The 19,094-nt window shown below is 37.7% G+C and overlaps 2 protein-coding genes across 3 annotated transcripts in view; one reads left to right on the top strand and one right to left on the bottom strand.

Moving 5' to 3' along the window:
* KPNA5 (karyopherin subunit alpha 5) lies at positions 1–16,975 on the bottom strand. The gene is made up of 14 exons (XM_068184308.1): positions 16,822–16,975; positions 14,590–14,723; positions 12,225–12,326; positions 12,042–12,141; positions 11,177–11,271; positions 10,225–10,356; positions 9,863–9,951; positions 8,589–8,688; positions 6,840–7,003; positions 5,648–5,726; positions 4,578–4,703; positions 3,595–3,722; positions 1,802–1,980; positions 1–221 (listed from the first exon to the last, which is right to left on the bottom strand). Exons 1-14 carry the CDS (start codon positions 16,823–16,825, stop codon positions 34–36), a joined length of 1,620 nt encoding a protein of 539 aa, XP_068040409.1. The 5' UTR covers positions 16,826–16,975; the 3' UTR covers positions 1–33.
* Positions 16,976–17,067: 92 nt separating this feature from the next.
* Positions 17,068–19,094, top strand: part of ZUP1 (zinc finger containing ubiquitin peptidase 1) — a 10,281-nt gene continuing 8,254 nt past the window's right edge. The window contains exons 1-2 of one of the 2 annotated variants that reach the window (XM_068184306.1): positions 17,068–17,399; positions 18,945–19,061. In XM_068184306.1, coding sequence (XP_068040407.1) covers positions 17,105–17,399; positions 18,945–19,061 — 412 coding nt within the window. In that variant the 5' untranslated portion in view covers positions 17,068–17,104. The remainder of the gene's footprint in view (positions 17,400–18,944; positions 19,062–19,094) is intronic. The other variant, XM_068184305.1, reaches the window with a different exon arrangement.

Below are 19,094 nucleotides of genomic sequence, written 5' to 3'. Positions count from 1 at the left end.
TTTAAATTTTATGCTTATATTCACTTCAGTAGTTTAGAGCTGAAACCCCTCCATTGGTGCCTCCTGCTGTTGAAACACAAACTGCTGCTGACTTTCATCCACCTGAGGTGCAATACTAGAGTCCTCTTCTTCGACACCAAAATAATGTTCTATGAGTTCAAAAGCCTTTTGGTAGATCTCTTGGTTTTCATGCCTCTGAAGAAATTCAATTTTATCAAGTCCTAAATAAAAAAAAAAAAAAATTCAAATATATAGTTGCTTAAATGAATGATGAATTCAAATGGAAGCAGCTTATAGTATAGCAGCACTTCTTAAGACAAAAAGATGCAATCCAAATTCACCTCAATTAATCTGGTATCACTGGTTCTTAATGTCTCAACCCATGTATTTCTAGTCTTCATTTTCTGCTGTCCAAACTACTTTTAAAACTATGCTAGAAGCATTTCAATTAAACTAATATCCTAATTTCTGTTCTTCTACACTTAAGTCTTCCCCAACTCTAAATTCTATCTCCACTCATGGAGTTGTCACTGGGCACAGTCTAGTATCTTTTTTTGAATTGAACTGTAAGATTTAAAGATACTACCTTTTGGAAAGCTTACCATTTTGCAAGTAAAGGACATAATTCAGCAAAAGGAGCAGAGGTTAAGTGCTAGGCAGTCAGGTTAATATAAAATCCCTGTTTAGCTTTTTAAGGTAATTTTGTTTCCACTTACGTTGGATTAGAAGGAGCTCAAATGAACCTGTCTAGTGACTGCAGAGGCCAAAGCAATGAGGGTGATATAATCAGCTGTTTTCCTTACTTGAATTTATACTCTACAGCTACAGCAGCCTATGCTTAAGTGCTAAAGGAAAGAAGAGAACCTAGAGAGTCAATACCTAAAATTATGAATGGACAGAAAATCTGTAATACAATAAATTCCATTAAAGTCTTCAGTACTTACTCCTCTTATGCATTTAATTGCTAAGTTCTTCAAGCATGCACTTGATTTAAAAAAAGTGAACTCTATAACAGGGAATTCAGCTGTAAAGACTGCTTTACAGGAAAGTTAGTACCATCTAATCAGATGCAATGTGGTCAATTAGAACTAGAGTTCTATTAGTTACTAGCAGTTTCTGAAATACAAATGTCTGACAATTTTGTTTTGTCAGAGCTACAAAAAAGGCAATTCTCCATAAGGAATGCCAGTTTCATTATAAGCCAATTGTAAAAGAATCCAGTCATGAAATTCCACAAATTAAAATGCCTTTATATAGAGGTTTAATTCAAGAATTTTTATAAAAGACTAAACATAAAACTTGCAAAAATAAAAACTTATTTAGTTTTATGACCTGAAGTTGATTTTGCTGTTACTGATATTTACTATATTAAAAAGTGATCAAGCTTTAGGATCAATTAAAAAAACATTAAAAAAAAATCTTACATCCCTGTTGGTAATGAAACTGTAGCAGACAGGACTATGTATTAAAGTATTAAAAACTGTATTTAGGAATGGCTGATAAATGGCAAAGCATGGTTCCAATAGACTGGGACACCTGTGTTAAACCCTTCTGAGAATGCTTCTCTAGAGGGACATTTAAACTGACCACAGACAAACACCCAGATGTTTTCTGCATTTAACCACTTTCCCCTAAATGTTACATTACTTACTCTGTGATACTTTATGTCTACTTCTGCTTGGAGTAATTCTTAGATTAAAACTTACCTGCAAATTTCAAAATGACTCAGTGGTTTTGTTTTTACCTGGATTAGCCTAGAATTAGGGAGTTCAGGTATGTGGTTTTACAAGTGTGTTCTTACCATAGGCTTCCTCTATGAGGGCACAATAAGGATTAATGCCAATTCCATTTTGCTTCGACTCTTGTTCTCCAAGACGTAGAATATTTTCAAGTCCATTTAAAGCCACCTGTACTATTTTTGAATCCATCACAGTCAGGAGGTCACAAAGAGGCTTAGTACAACCTAGTGCTACCAAATACCTAAAAAAAACAGAGGAAGGGGAAAAGAACTGATAATCCAGCACATTTATTCTGACATACCAGGTACTGCTATTAATACTTCTGCTAAAAAAAAAGTGGCTGAAAAACCAGAATTTCTAAAACACGCAACAATACAAAGAGAAACGTAGCCCAAAATGAAATAAACATTACAACTTATCCTAATAAAACAAAATAAATTTGTGTATTCCTAATCGGAGTGTGAAATCTGTAGTCTATTTACCTACCATCTTCATGTGGGTTTAACTGAATATAAGAAAAAACATTTTAGCAGGAAGTTTTTTTTGCAGGCAGTTGAAATTTTCTAGTGGTAAAAATATCAAGTAAGCACAGTAGATACATGTAAGAATACTGGGCACTGTTCTGTGCTAACACAGTCTACACTAGCAGTCCATTAAGATATTAGCATCACCTACTATAAAGAGAAGGATGTAACTCTAAATACAAAGACAAAAATACTGGGATTCTGAGTATCGCACTCCTTTTCACAATTTTGAGAAAAATTGTGTATGAACTTTCACAATTTATAACCTGTGTCCTTGCTTCTACCATGTAAGTAAAATGATGACAGCAATGTTTGTCTAAATACAGTTTAATTCAGTGATTAAAAACTATCCTGCAGTTAGGCAGTAGTACCCTGAGGACATTAGAAGGACTAAAACTTCATGACACCAATAATATAAATGTATTGTTGATGAGGAGCCATTGTTATGGTATTATATACACATCTACTATTTGAAGATCCTGAATTAAAATTTGTTTTTAAAATGCTAGATTTTGAAATGTTACATTATACAAGCAATTAAAACAAATTCAAGAAAACAAGACACTTTCCTTTGTTAGCCCTGTTATCCCTCCGATAACACTTAGTGGATATAAGAAATTCAGGATTAGTTACATTATAAATAAATAAGAACATATTTCTTGCAACAGGTTGTCCCCCAATATGCTGGAAAAGTTATCACATCACTTTCTGATCTGGCTTCCAAATAATACAGTAATTTTTAAATCAAATTATCAAATAATTCAAAGTGATCATTATTCTACAGTATTCAGAGAAACCAGAGGGTATTTTATTCTTGCAATTCTGTCTTTGCAGCATATAAATAGCTACTGATAGTAGAAGTTTAATCAAATTCAGTTCTGAGCAAGGAGTTTAGATATGTGCTTTAAAATAATACTGATAGTGAAGTTAAAATACATGAAGAAATAACTAAAATCCCTGAAGTCTGTGCCCAAGTATACAATCCCACTGCACAAGTTTTCTAAAGAATCTCTCCAGTTTTCCATTTTCAAACACTGAAACTGTTCATCACCTGTTTCAATTGTGTTTGACAATGTAACATCAGCAGTAGAAGATAAGCCTGTTGCACCCTTTAGGTGCAACACTCCTGAAAAAAGTACTAATTTTTTATTAAGTTTGTTGCATGTACTTCTTTGATTTTTCTGAATTTCTACATTTTCAAGATAGAGTTTCAAGGAAATGAGGCTACGTTTAGAATTTTGTTGCTATGATTGTCAAGATTCAAATGCAGAAATCCAAATGCCCTACAGAAAATCCTTAAGCAGAGAAAATAGTAAAACACACAAACTTACCTGATCTGTTCAGGGGTTCCTCCTGACGTTGCATTAGTTATGGCCCAGGCTGCCTCTTTTCTGGTGCGAAATTCAGCTTTTTGGAGAATTTCAATCAATATTGGAAAAATATTTGCATCTATAACTGCCTAGGAGATTAAATTGTAACATTTTACAACCACTAATAAATATTTCAGACACTTATAGCCTTAACTACAAGAATTAGTGATGCCTGCTAATATCAAAACAAAGAATATTTTGTTCAGATGATGTAATACAAACTAGAAATGCTAAAGTGAAATTTAGAACTATTCCAACATTGCACTGCAATGGCCATCAGAAAATCTTGGGTTTTTTATTTCTCTGTTTCTGGTGGGCAGAGCCCAACTTACTGGATTGGCCTACTTAAAAATCATACAGCACATTCTGAGTTTTTCAACTGAAGCTCAAGCCTCAGAATAAAATTTTCCATTTTATTGAGGTCTGTGGTCTCCATCAAGAGACTGTGTCTGTAATTGGAAACTTTATTACATGTTTTAAGTTACATCAGGAAGTAACATTTCATCTCTGATTGAAACAGAAGGGGGAAAATAATTTTGGAATACATATTCTGATTCAGAATTTTCATTTTTTTTCATCAGAACCTTTTTTCAGATAGCTCCAGTCACCTGGAACAATACTCAGGATGCAGTAGTTTCCACAAGAATACAATTCAGTGTTGATGACATGTCAGGCTTTTATAGAAGCAAAATATTCACCATTTACAAACTAGTTCACTTTTCACTGGACAAATTTGTAGTACAAATTGTGACAGCTATTTCTATTTAAAATAATATCTCAAAGTTTAGAACAAACCATTTAGGTTAGGGAAATTTATAGACAGTTAGAACTAAAACAAATAATACAGAGTCAGTGCAGTATCCATTTACATCTTGTGAAGGAAAATCAATTAAAATAGTAAAATGAAAACAAAACCAGCCAAGTAACAAATTGTCAGGCTTTACCTGAATCTGAGCCCTGTTTCCTGCAGTTATATTAGAAACAGTCCAGCATGCTTCTTTTCTGATAGATTCCTTGGGACTACTAAGCAAGTGCAAGAGACACGGTAATGCAGAGCAGTTTAGAATCACCTAAAATAATTTAAAAATTGAAAACTGGGTTGTACTATATATACATATAGCCTTGTGCAATATACATATACATACACATATAAATATAAAAGCCTTTTACAGAGGACTTCAAAAGACCTTGCAACACATTTATATTATATGAAGTGTCATATCCTGCAAAACTAAAGTGTTCAGTGCTGTAGTGTGTGATCAGACAATCCAGCAATTTGTAAGAATCTGCCTTCAATTAAGTTCAGAACAAAAGACTGATAATAGCAAAATTAAGGAAGGCTGCTTAAGGCTAAAATATGACAAGTGCACATCTAACTTATATAGTTATTTGTTATTGTTTTAAGAGATAAGGGTTTCTATTTAATTCCTTAGCAATATCCTTTTCTCTACAGCTCACAAATTATGGAAGTAACATTTTTCCTTATGTTTTCATACTAGTACTGTCAGCCTTTTAGAGAGAATTATTTTTAAAGTAGGACCTGTCTTCCTATTTCCTGCATTGCTTCAAAATCAATGCCATTGCCTAAAATTAATAAAATATATATTTAGAATAAATTACATCAGTAAGACTATCACATACAAGTTCATGGACAAATCAAGTATAAGCATAGCTTAGAAGTGAAAACCTTTACTGTCTTTAAGTCTTGAAAAAGGGGACCCATAATAAGTAACTGAACCCCCTGAAAGGAAAGGAAAAAAAACCAAAAAAAAGCAACAAAGTACTATACATAAACAAAGCATTCCACTACACACAATGCTGTAAAAAAAATGTTCATTCTTGCAATAACATAATGCTTAAAATAAGAGCCTAAACTATCAAATCAACAGCATAGATATCTAGAAAGCCTCTTTTAGTGATGTATGCAGATACCCGCACTGGACATGTATTTTGTCAAAGTTTTTTACAAAATTCTGTTTTGCTAAATTATTTTTCTTAAATCAACTAGTCTTACCTGTGTTTGGATATCATCCCCAGTAACAATATTTCCAACTGCTCTTAATGCAGGGGATACCACCTTGTAATCATTATGCCTGGAGACAAATATTATATTGCTTGATATTATTAAGTGTTAGAAGAATAATTCTGCATTTTCAGCAAACAAGGGTTTACTTCAGGTGCTAAGTATTTAGTTATCAAAAACAGTGTATTACTTATTGCACTTTGCCTGTTTAGCCAAATTTGTCTACTACAACCCCACAACTGAACTGCTGATTCAAAGACCGAGCGCCTCTATGGAACACCACAACTTAGAGCAATCTGCTCAGCAGATCCATTTTGCCCAGCTCAAGTATTATTAAATACGATACTGGAACATGTGCCATTCAATAGACACAGCAACACAGGGGCTTTTATGAGGTGTATACTAAAGCTTAGTATGTTTTGTAAGCAGAATTACCCCTTTTATGAGTTAATAATCCTAGAAGCCAGCACATGAAGTCCATATTCAGCTGCCTGATTTGTGGGGAAGGAAATGACACAGTAGTCCTAGAGTTTCTAAGGGAAGAGAAAGCAATATTCCCTGTCCTGACAGCTATACAAACAAGCTTTTCAAGGGGAAGTGTGCTGAGCTGTCTGTGCTGGGAACTACTATCCCAGACCTACTCTGCAGTCCCATGTGAACACAGGGATTTAATCTCCCTTTCCAGGAAAATAATAACCCACACCCAAATATACTGGAACAGTTTAAAAATGGCTCTAGCCAGCCTCTGGACTTCACCGAGTCCAAGAACTGTCTGTAAAGCAATTATATGTCCTAGAAAGGAAAGTACAACAGTGAAACTAAAAAACGAAAAAAAACCAACCACACAAACAACAACAAAAAATCCCAACCAAAAAACCCAAAAAAACCAACAAAAATAATTTAAAATTCAACACTGGTCTTCAGTCTTTGCCCTTTTATTCCTTCAATCATATGAAATCCGACATTAAATTCTATGGAATATAACGGAATACTTTGGAAAAAGCTTTTTTCACTCTCAATGTCAGGAACAATTGCAGGAGCCTAGCAAGCAGCTTAAAAGATTTCAGATTGAATTCATGTTCATCACTTTTCACAAAAATAAATTAAGACATCAGGTGAGAAAACACAGCTCAAATTTCTTATTAACAGTACTATAAGACATTTATTTGGTGAGAAGACTTACATAAGCAGCTCTACCAATCTCCGACACACTCCAGAATCAATAACAGCTTGAATTTTATCATTGGGACCATCTGAAAGGTAAGAGAGGGCCCAGCAAGCATCTGCTAATACATCCGGGTCACTGCTAAACAACAGTCTTGATAAAACATTTAAGCAAGGAGCAACCTAGGTTAAAGAAAAATATTGCATAAAATTAGGTGTCCCATACTTTTCAAGTTTCAGAGAACACTCTGTAAAGGCATATATGTGCAAAACTATTTACTGCTCAGGTACATAAGGTCATTAATGAATGAGGACCCAGGTGGAACACTTTCTGATTAAACCAGATATCCAATTCAATCCAGCAAATTGGTAAATTCTGATTCACAGCCTATTTATTTAGAGATACTGTATTAAGTATATAACTGTTCAGCTTAAACAAAAACCATCTGCTTTTACAGGAATTACTGATGCTTTTTTAATCATTCAGGGAGCAGAAACTCAAAGTAATAAAGGTTTTGGGAGGTTTTCTTGCTGGCTTTGTAGGAGTAGTGGCAGTTATTTGTAATAACCAAACTAGGGTAACTCACACAGCACCCAACATTCACTGAACCAGTGAAACAAGCAATGTCTCATTTCAGTTCTCACTGCTGCTGTACCCTCTGGCCTTAATCTCTGTAACTGTAACAGAGCCAAATGAACTAGACCATCTTAGCACCATTTGGAACATGACAGGTTACAGCATGTCTGCTGTACAGCCTGGGAAATTTATATTCTTTATAGAACTTAATTCTTTACCTTACATGGGTTATGCAAATTCATTCTCTATTACATGTCCAACTGCTGCTGTTGCAAAGGGCAAGAAGCAGAGGACTTATTCTTATTAGCAGCTGCCTATAGGGAATCCATTTCCTGTAAGGTTTTGTATTCAAATAGCAAAAAATCTTGTTTTTTCACTACCGGAACAAAACACTAGTAAAGGATACAGGTTAGACAGAGTCATTGTGAAGCGATCAATTAACTGACATCAGAAAATCCCCCTTCTTGCTAATATTTCTTCAATAATTAATAAGTAGTAATAACTACTAGGCAGTAATTACTAACTCATGAGGTAAAACTCTCTCCAGATTAATTTTAATGATCGTTTAAACTCAGTCTCTTCTGGAATATCCAGTGTTAATCTTTTTTAAAGTCATTAACCTTACCAGAAATGAATTTCATCCTGAAAATAAGTTAAAACTCCAACTAGTCTCTATAGTCTTTACAGCCACATACTAGAGAGAAGAAAAAAAAAAAAAAAAGGGAGAGCATATAGGCTCTCTCTGTCATCATAATCTGATTTAAATGCATCTGACAGAGCAGTAAATTCAAAATTTTATTCATGCAGCGTGCACTCACAATCATACAGCAAAAAAAAAAAAAATTTGAGAAAGCTTCAACTATACCTGACATTCTCTACAAAAGTTCTGGAGAAAATACAGCCCCACATGGTTTAGTGCTGAATGTATAATTTGTCCATCACTTCACACCAGTGTATGACTACCTGCATCAGACTATAGTCTCAAGTTTTTAAGTGATATGATTTTATTGCAATCGGTGCCAAAGAAGATAATTTTTCAAAGGTACAACAGATGGGCAAAACTATGTGATGACATTAAAAACATAAAAGGTATATCTATATCCAGATTCAAAGATTCTGTTTATTATAAAATATTACAAACATAAATATTCTTTAGCTTTCTGATTTCTCAAAATTACTACTTTATTATACCTTACTGAAGTCTGGAGGTGGGTTCTTTCCTCTACAAAGATTTGAGAGTGCCCAGACTGCATTTCTAGTTGTTGTAAGACGATTTGAATTTGTTAACAATCTGTGAGAAACAACAATCAGATAAAAAGTAATTTCTTATTAAAATTTAGATAATTTTCTGGCTATTGTTACCAAAAAAGCATCACATAAGGAAGAGAAATTCTATTATTTAGTTTAAATTCATTTATTGTCATATCTTACATGCTGCAACTATGTTCTTAAAATCAACGGAATCTGAGATTATTTAACATAATTTTGGGATCTCTCATCCCCAAATCACGTACATGCATACAGAGTAAACAACTGCTTATATGAAAAATCATTCAACTAAACCTTTCTGAGGTTCTTTAGAAGAGGCTAGTAGATGCAACCCTGCATGGAACAAACTTTGATGTTTTCATTCAGAGAATGCGATTAAATAATAATAAAAACAGTTCCATGAAAAGCTGTAACTTGGAAGTTCTTGTAAAAAAACCTTCACATTACTTCTGTTTTTGCCAAATAGAACATAAATGATTCAACACCTGAAAAATCTGGTTCACTTCCAGATACACAACAAAATGTCTAAAATGTTAAATCTTAATTCTTTAAGCCCTTGGTGAAGGTAATCGTATTCTTTGCTATTCTAAGTTATTTTGCAAATGTTTTAAGTTGTTTTATTACTTTAAGAGGTAGTAAGCTGAGTAACATTTGTGTTGTGCAAATTTTTCCCTGTGATGAAAATACTATGGTAATAAGCACATAGCAAATGCTGGAATGATATTCCCAGTGAAGAGAAATCTTCTAGTGGAACACAGCTCATGTAACAACTTCTCTGTCAGCTCATCTCAGCAAACAAACAGATAAATTGGAAGACTAGAGCTTGGGGCTACTGAACAAAAGTGGAGAATACAGCCTATTGCCTAGGCAGATGGAACCATACAAATACAACTGGGAATTAAATTATGTCTCCCACCCCATACATTCAGAAATCTGACAACACAGAGTTGGCACAATACCGAAAATTCGTATCTGTGAAGTAACGCTTCTCTCCTTTTGCAAACACTGAAAAGCTTCCAGTCATGAACTAATTAATTAAAGATATGCATGAAGCTCATGTAATCAAAAACATTAAATTGCTTCTTATTATATCATTACGATTTTCGATTTAGAAAAATGCTTACATTTTTTTCAAGTAAATTCTAAGTTGAAGTTTTCATTTATCTGTACACGTACAATATATTTACAATACTTACTCTAAGAGAGGTGGCAATATTCCACAGTTCAAAACAAAATCTCTGCATTCTGCATTATCACCAGCAATGTTCCCAAGAGCCCACACTGCCTTAAAAAGCAAAGCATCCAAGTGAATTTATACATGCTTGCAAATAACTTTTACAGATAATCTATACTTTTTACAGCAAATATTACAGAATAGAATAGAAAAAAAAATCCATGATGGGAAAAAATAGTGACAGTAAATTTTTATCTTCCTGGAAGCAGATCAACTAGCTAGTAGGTAAATGTGGCTCAAAGCCTCTCTAACCCCACAGACCCCAAAAGAGACATTCATAACTGAATTTTAAGTAGTTATAAAACCCCTCAAGAAGACAGTTACCTGCTCCTGTACATCTTCATGTTCTGAGCTGAGCAACTTAATAAAAATGGGAACAGCTCCAGTTTCAATGACAACTTTGGTGTGTAAGAAAGTTCCAGATGCTATGTTTGTCAAAGCCCAAGCTGCTTCAAACTGTTGAGGAACACAAACATAACCATGTAAAACCACACAGCAGTAAAACTTAAAATCCTGACATGAAATTTGACATAAGAGTTTCAGAGGCTAATTTTCCAACTTTTTTTCCTTTCGACTGACATGCAATTATTATTATAGTACTCTACACAATAAAAAGCCTGGCATTGACAAAATCTCTATTTAGTAAGAACTTTGAGTAACTACATTATTTTTAGGTTTTGGGTAACAGAACAAAAAAAGATTTCGAGTGACAAATAACTACTGCAAATACCTTTTGTTTACTCTATATTAAGTTAATTCTTCTAGAACAAATGTCCACAAGGCCCAAGTGCTATTCTCATGGAGGAGTAGACAGAACTCGTTACTCCTACCATTAATTAGGCATTTTCTCAAAGATTTTCTAAAATCTAAAATCTGAAAAGGGTTTCAAACAAGCCTGTCAGTTTCCTGTAATTTTTTTTCTAAGATTTCAGCTGAAAAGTACTACAATATATTCAACACTTAACAAGACAGATTCTGCTCACACATCATTGCTGATGATCTCAATATACCACTCTGTAAATCCTCTTGAACACCTTTTGCTTTCAACACCCAAGATTTTGCCCAGCTGAATACATGACCCTAAAGACTACTATGAAATTCACAAAGTCAAGTCACATTTTTAGCAGCAATAATGAAAACATAGGGCTTCAGTGGTGAAAAATTATATTTGGTTACTCAAAACCCCCAACAAACAAAAAAACATGCGCCTTCCAAAGCTCTTTTGGAAGGTTTCTAATCCCATTTGAAACCCTCAATCAGTGCAAGCTGAACTCACTTGTAGAGTGTAATTTTCACTCCTTTCTAGAAATTTCACAAATCTTTGTACTACTCCTGGTTTTTGAATAACTTCATCTATAGGTGGATTAGGCTCTAGGGAATAAAAACAAACATATTTCTGTTAAAAGACCAAATAAAATACTTTTTCATTATGACAAAAGCCATGAACATGATCTGTAGATCTTATCATATTTTCATTCACTCCTTTTCTTTTCAAAAGGAGTTACAAACTTTTCACTTGCAGGATCGTTTCTATGAAGTGATACAATGTAATAAACACCCTGCTGCATATAATAACAGTAACACATGCTATTATCCATTTGCATGTTAGTAACTCATCCCAAAACACTGCACCTTCCACCAACAGCTCAGGTTGGTGGAAGAGCAATTATGGTTACTGCATACTATTTTAAAAGACCAAGCACACCCTTACCTATCATGCTATAAACATACCAGCATCACCTTAAAATAGCATGCTTTACAGCTCCAACAAAAACAAGTTACAACTCTTCTTTGCCACCCATGTAATTTTTTTCCCCTCGAGGAGAGAATGGGAGTGAGAAGCTGAATCACTGCAACAATTACTCAAAGTATGTTAGTGCAGAGTTAGTCACTGCCCTGGACACCTCAATCAAAAACATCCTTGTTTTTCACTTTGAAAGACTTAACGTTGAAATAATGAAGATTTCTGTATTTAACCATAAGGTCAGAAGAGATTTGGCACAGTTTCTTTATAAACAGAACTACAAGTTTCTGCAAGATCTATTTCAAAATAAAACATAACTAAATGTTAACTGACTCCAAGTATAAATCATAATAACACAGAAGGAAGCAACTAGAAAAAACAGGCAATGTTTACCTACCTTTAGAGAGCAATTTTCTGAATTTCTGAGTTGCTGTGAGTTGTTGATCAGGATCATCTGAAAAAATCATCTGTACCATATCTACAGTAATAACTTCTTCCTAAAAATGCAAGGAAGATTTCTTATAGTGTAGTAGTATGCACACTAATAGGTAACATTCTAAACACACTCCGGAGTATTTACCTCTGGAATAGGAACAGTAGAGCTGACATCAGGATCTTGAATTGGGCTTTCTACCATGGATTCTTCATTTCCCGGGAGAGACACGTTTCGGCGTTTAAACAGCTGAACAAAGGGGAAATTTTTGGGAGACATTAGGAGTTACCAGAGTGTGGGTACTGATGACATACACTTGAAGATATGCTTTCACCAATACCAAAGAATTTTACCTACTCACGTTCCTATTCACCCACACAAGGGGACTTCTATACAAAAGCTTAGATAACATAAAGGAGAAAAACTGTCATACCTGTATCTTTAGAAACTGCACAGCAACACTTCAGATAGACATTTAGAACTAGATTCCTACTAGTTATAAAGATCCATAATTTTTTTCCACAAGAAAATGAAGATACGGATCTTTTTGCTTTTAGTCTTTTATCCCTTATAATTAGCATGCATTTTTAAGCAAGAAATAGTATTGTACAAGCTACTTTCCCCTTTCTTAGTTTATAGGCTAAAATCACTAGCACAGAGGCAATGTTTGTGCTTCATTCCTCCCTTCTACAGAAGACTACTAAGCAGCACCTGTATTTTATACCCAGCTGAGGAAAGATTAAACCAGAAACAAAATTTTAATATAGAAGAGAAAAAAAATAGTGTAGCTTCGAGGTGAACTTCTGAACCATGCAACATTAAACATTCTCTATGTCCAAAAATCACTTTACAATTAGCTGCACACACTGCCTATGCTCAGAATACATACCAGCACTGCAGTATTTAGTAAACTACATTCAATGAGTGCCTCTTCATTTTCTGGCAACAAGCAAAACATCCACATTGATCTGTTCTCTTCTAGAAAGCAAACCTAAATTTCAATCTTTATTCCAGTACTACACTTACAACTAGTGTAACCAACAATTCTAAGAATATTTACATTTGTACCTTTAGAAAGAAATTATAGACTCTCAGTCCATTGACTAAGATTTCACCTGTAAGCATAATAATCAAACCACCTATAAATCCTGACAGTTTTGTCCCTCTAGGTGTCTACAGACTTAGGTTTCTGCTGTTCTACATGTACAAAACTGCAGAACAACTCCATGTTTACATCCAGCTTTATTTCAACAGGAACCTAAATCAAGGCATTCTCTCCCCTGTTCAACGTGCTTATGGGTTGCGTGTAATTCTGGACACAAAACAACTACAGAATACTGAATGCAAATGAGGCTTAATTCCACTTAAACCCACAAAGGAACAAGAAACAATATTCCACTTCTGGAAGACCAGCCATTCTTTCTCAATGCTCAACAAAGACACACAAGTTCTTGGTTGAAAAATATAAACTTGCTTGGTCTTTCTACCAGTCACAATTTCTGCTGGAGTACAAGCAGTCTCATGTCCCGCATAAACTCACTCTCAGGTCAGGAAGAGCTGAAAAACACCACTCCAACAAAATAAGATCAAGCAGACCATAACAGTAGTCTCATGGTTGCAACAGTCAGCATGGGAAAGGAAACACCCATTATTTTCATAATTTATCTAGGGAGCATTTACTACAAAATATGTAAACAAAACTTTCAGCAGGAACTGCAATGCAGTTACCTATTCACAGCTAAGTGCTCCAGTACCACACCACTTCTGACTCTTACTCCTCTGGCCCAAATAACTGAAATTCTTTTTCCATTCACCACTTTCCCAGTAGAAGGGTAAGCATTCCCAGCTCAGAGCAGACTAGCTCAGAACCTGGGACACTCTCCAGGTTGTGGGAGACAAACTCATCCACTTTAGACCAAACAGAAAAACAAACTACCTTCCTGGCAAGAAACTACTAAACATTCTGCGAAGAGGAACTATGACAAAGTATTAAATAATACAATGTTCCACATACTCTAACCACTAATAATTCAATGAGATCAACTACAAATGTTTGCATAATAGTTCAGAGACACTAACTGGTAGCCACTTTATTAAGTTGGGGTAGAAGAGCTCTTAGGCAATTTGAAGCATGATATCAAAAAATGAAAATAATCCTCTCTCTTCACACAGCAAAACTTTGACTCCAGCTCTAGCAGAGAAAGCAAGGTTTCAAATTCTTACAGGAAATATGAGTGTTCTTTTGGTCTAGTCTCACATGTATAAACCTAGACTATGGATTGATGTTAAAAATCTCTCCTCTGTCTGCCCTAGTAACTTAAAAGGGCTTCTGTTCATCTTTTTATGATCCAATTGAGAGGTGCCTGGTGCTTCCCACAAATGTAAAGAAAACAGACATTCAACCTGACACTCCCGGATTCCACTCCAGAGGATGAGTCTGCTCAAGTCCTTTCAGGCCCCTGAATATAACTCCACAGGCACTGAACAGTGAACAGCTCACCAAAATGCTTACCTGCTCTTCTCTTTTCTGTTTCCGAAGCTGGATTCCTTCTTCCTCTCTTCTCCTACGCATTTCTTGGGGATTAAGTGCATTATTCTTGTAGCTTTTCATTCTGAAGTTATCTTTACCTGGGCTTGCCATGTTGTCTATTGAAAAAATACAAAATTATTCCAAAAGGTCACACCTGCCATCTCCTGTACAATGAAAATATCTACAGCAGCTGCTATATATTCCTGCATCTGTTTGCAATATCGAGTTCATCAAGAAAAATCTTTAATGAGGAAATCACAGAAAACCTATGCCTAGACAGACATTTCCAAACCACAGATTAAACTACAGATCATCTCAAGATTCAGATACAGCATTGAAGGGCAAAAGCGACTGTAAAAAGAAACTATGCATCTTACAAGCAAACTGAAAAACAAAAAGCTTTTTTTTTTTTTTTTAGCATTATGCTGCTAAATTTTGATTCTGACAGCAAGCAAGCAAAAAAAAATTCCTTCCTCCTCTCATAGAGATGACATTAAATGTATTACAAATAAACACAAACCCAAGAAGAAAACCTGCAGTAATTACCGCTTCATTTAATACCTTATGGCATTGTTCCTTTACTTTCACTGTACTGCTTCATTTAATACCTTATAGCATTGTTTCTTTACTTTCACTATCTCACAAACGTAACAGAATCTAAGGGCTATGCTTTTCCTTCTAAACTGTGTGCAGGAAAACAATTTAAGCATCAGTAACACCCAGACAGGCATACTCTTTTTCATTTTAAACTAATGAAATTATTGTCTCACTCCAGTTATCAGTTCTTTTAATGGATTTAGAAGATTAAATCTGACTGTCATTTCAAGTATATCAGCTGTGGAAAGATAAAAGTGATAGTTCATGATTCTGCCACCAGAACGATCAAACAGAGTGGAAAAGGTTGTTAATAGCATGGTGCCTTTTTTAAAGCTAGAACTGAAGCCTTCATCTGAGAAACAACTGTCAAAACCAAGACTCCACACAAACTATCACTCTGGAATTCTTCTACAAGGAGAAAACATGCAAACTACAGCTCCTGAGCTATGCATAATTCTCTGGCAACTTCCATGCTGAGACAATTTGCTTTAGGGTTTTTGTTTGGGCTTTTTTTTTTTTTAATCAGCAGTACCAAGGACCACTAAGCAATAAACACAAGCTATGAGAGGAAAACAGACTGCAGACTTAGGCTGACACCAAGGCACCACTGCAAGGACTCAGCAGCCTGTTTCACCCAAGTATCTGCCTCACAAGAACCTAAGTAAACTACTGACATCTCTGCACAAGAAGGCTACGTGTGCCACTGTCTAAGGCAAAGTTCTAGCAACAGTCATGTAACTTTATTTTCCCAACAATGCCACTGGATTATCTAGTCCTAGAACACCATCCCTTTCTTAATCGTTCATGCCTTGCTAATTTAGTTGTGCCAATGAAACTGTCAGACCAAGAAATTGACTGAACAAGAGAAATGCAGGTTCAAAGTAACCCAGCCACCACCTCTGAAAAGTTACAGAAGGTCAACTGGAAGGAAGGGTCCCCCCCACAAGGCTTGTAATATAGACATCATAAGGGCAAGAAGACTGGCAGTCCCTGGTTTCACACCTTCTGCATCTAGATCCAAGCAAGCCTGCACTTCTGTGTTACAAAACTACACCCGTTTTAACATTAAATCCCTCCACCCACCACATCCTGCATTGCATCCACTTGTTGTGCATAGTCTAACACCTATCATAGTACTTTTTTTTTTTTTTCCTCCTTCTTGTCTACCCAAGGCTCACTAAACACGGCGGCTCGCTGTCCCCCCGCCCCCTCCCCGGCCGGACGCTGCCCACAGGCTTCGCTCCGGCCCAGCCCGCAAGGACCGACCAGTCCGAGAGCGGCAGGACTGACCGGCCTGTCAGCCCCAGAGGCCGGACACCCACCCACCCACCCAGCCTGCCCGGCTACACACGGCGAGGAGCGGCGCTCTTCACTCACGTCCCAAGCAGAACGGGTGGAAAGCCCCTTCCACCAGCAGCAAAGCAGGGAAGGGGGAGGACGGCAGAGCCCTCTTGCCTGAGGAAGCGGACACCCCGTCCCAGCCCCGACCGAGCTGCCATGCGGGCAGCGCTCCGCCGGAGCCAGCGGCAGACCGGCCTGCACCGGGCACCCCGCCCCACAAGCGGTGCAGCCTCTGCTGTCCCTACCCGCCGGCTTTCAGCGCTTTTCCCTCCTTACCCATCGCGGCGGACACGCCCGGCGCCCGGCGCCGTCCAAACGCGAGATCGCCGCTCCGGAGCGCTCCGCACCGGCGGCAGACCCTGAAGCAAGATGGCGGACGCCGCCCCGCCGCGCGCCGCACTGGCCGGGAGGCGGGGCCCGCCGTTCCCAGCAGCCTCTGCGCGGCACGTGCCCGCCCCGGGCCGGGGAACGGCGCTCCCCAGCGGGAAGCGCGCGCGGGGGCGGGAAGGCGGGAAGGCGGCGAGGGCCCCGCGGGCCCCGCGCCCGCGGCACCGCCGCCATGGGGCCGTGCGACGCGTGCGGCCGGGCGCTGCCCTCCGAGGCGGCGGCCGGGCGGCACCCGCGGCGCCCGTCCCTGTGCCGCCGCCAGCCCCGCTGCCCGCTCTGCGCCGCCTCCGTGGGCTCCGACGAGCTCCGGCGGCACATGGAGACGGCCCACCCGGAGCCGGGCCCGCCGGGCTCCCGCCGCCCCGGGGCACCGCCCGAGTGCCCGTTCTGCGGGGAGGCGGCGGGGCGGGAGCTGGAGGAGCACGTCAGGGCGCGGCACGGGCACCTGCTGGGCGCCCCGGGCACGGGTGAGCGGCGGCGCGGGAGGGAGGGAGGGAGGGAGGGATCTCTCCGCGGGGATTGGAGGTGGCAGCGGAGAACCGGCCGGGGGATAAAGTTAAACAAAGGAAGTGGTGATGTATTTAGGTAGTGTAGTTTATTCTGGGCGTGCTCAGAATTTTATTTTGACTAACTGGCCGAATGCTGGTAGTTATTTCAGAAACTTAAAGGTGGCATCTCTGCTCCTAAGGTAATACCCTTAGGAGACTAGCATTTCTGATGTAACAAGCTACACGTACTGGCCAACTAGAGAAATGATGGCTAGGATGCAAAATATGCCACTACAGTCAACTATACTGCATAATCTGGGATTAAAATGTTTTTATAACAAAAAAAAAACAAAAACCAAGAACACACCCACCGCACCCCCAGGTCGTTGCATTGAACAGCATTTTAATTTCATGTGTGCAAATAACGCAGAGCTTGAATAATTTACTTGCCTGCATGCTAATTTCTGCTTTTTAAATATTGTTGTGGTGTGTACTTATAGTTGTATTATTATTATTAGATGTTTTGGGGTTTTTTTTATGTATTTAACAGGTTTCAGAAAACTGTATTTTGCAGTGTTGCATTAAATGCTTCTGGTGAATTTAGATGATAATACCACCAAGTTTTCCTCCAACCAGTCATAAACTTTTAGCTGGGACAAATGCCTTCCAGAAACTGCTAACACGGGACATCAGTTCTTGTGTCTTGTGAACCGAAGGTTGTGCAGATAAATCCTAGGGGCTCGAGGAGAGCAGTAAAGATGGAGTCAGGCACTTGTCTGTGGTTCCCAGTGACAGAACAGGCAGTGGGCACAAGTCACAATAAGAGGAAGGCTATTTAAATGCAAGGGTGCTTCTTTTTACTGCAAAAGAGGTTAAACACTAGAATATATTCCTCTGGGGAGTTTGTGGAGAGTCTATACTTGGAATTATTCAAAAAAATGACTGGGAAGAGCTGTGTGTAACTTAAACTATTTCATGTGACCATTCTACCAGGGACTAGACGATCTCCAGAAATCCTTTTGAACTTTACCTATACTACATGATACCCTCAATAATAATCCTAAAAGTGCAGAAATAACATTTATTTGAGGAGATGTGGGAAGACCAACAAAATAAGAATGACAGCACTTTTTATTCTTTCAGCCCAACAACAGCTGTGTTATTACATGAATGTTAAATTTTTCTGTTAGCAGAACAAATCTTATTAATGGTTTGATATTTCAGACTAAGCATTTCCTGATACAAATATTAGCATAGCAAATTGTGATCCGTAAGTTAAATGGGGAAAAACTTAATTGAAAGAAGGAAGATATGTCTTAAAATTTTCATGTATTTAGATACAAATTCTTAAGTGGTGAAGAGAGTAACAGCTGTTTAGAATTTGGTGCCTTTCACTGGGGAATTTCAGTGGCAACACAAACTTCATCACTGTGTATTTGTTTTAGATTGTGTATTAGTTAGGGGATGATTCCATCAAAGAACCACAGGAATTGCATTAATCACGAAACTGCATTTCTTTTTCAGAGACAGGAAATGGTGAACAGCTGTATGAATGTCCTATGTGTAGCCTTACCTGTACAAACATTCAGATTCTTGAAGAACATGTGGATTTACACTTAGAAGAACAAAACTTTTCAGAAGGTATGTGAAAGGGTACAGGCTTGATAATACTTG

Source organism: Anomalospiza imberbis, chromosome 3, assembly GCF_031753505.1.
Source record: "Anomalospiza imberbis isolate Cuckoo-Finch-1a 21T00152 chromosome 3, ASM3175350v1, whole genome shotgun sequence".
NCBI lineage: Eukaryota > Metazoa > Chordata > Aves > Passeriformes > Viduidae > Anomalospiza > Anomalospiza imberbis.
This window is presented reverse-complemented; position numbering and strand designations above follow the sequence as displayed.

What these genes read in the sequence shown, in the direction of transcription:
- KPNA5 (XM_068184308.1), bottom strand. An exon ending in GGGATGATATCCAAACACAG is followed by an intron (nt 4,704 to 5,647) that starts GTAAGACTAGTT and finishes AAATTATTTTAG; the next exon opens with GTGATTCTAAACTGCTCTGC. An exon ending in CCTCATAGAGGAAGCCTATG is followed by an intron (nt 222 to 1,801) that starts GTAAGAACACAC and finishes TTTTTTATTTAG; the next exon opens with GACTTGATAAAATTGAATTT.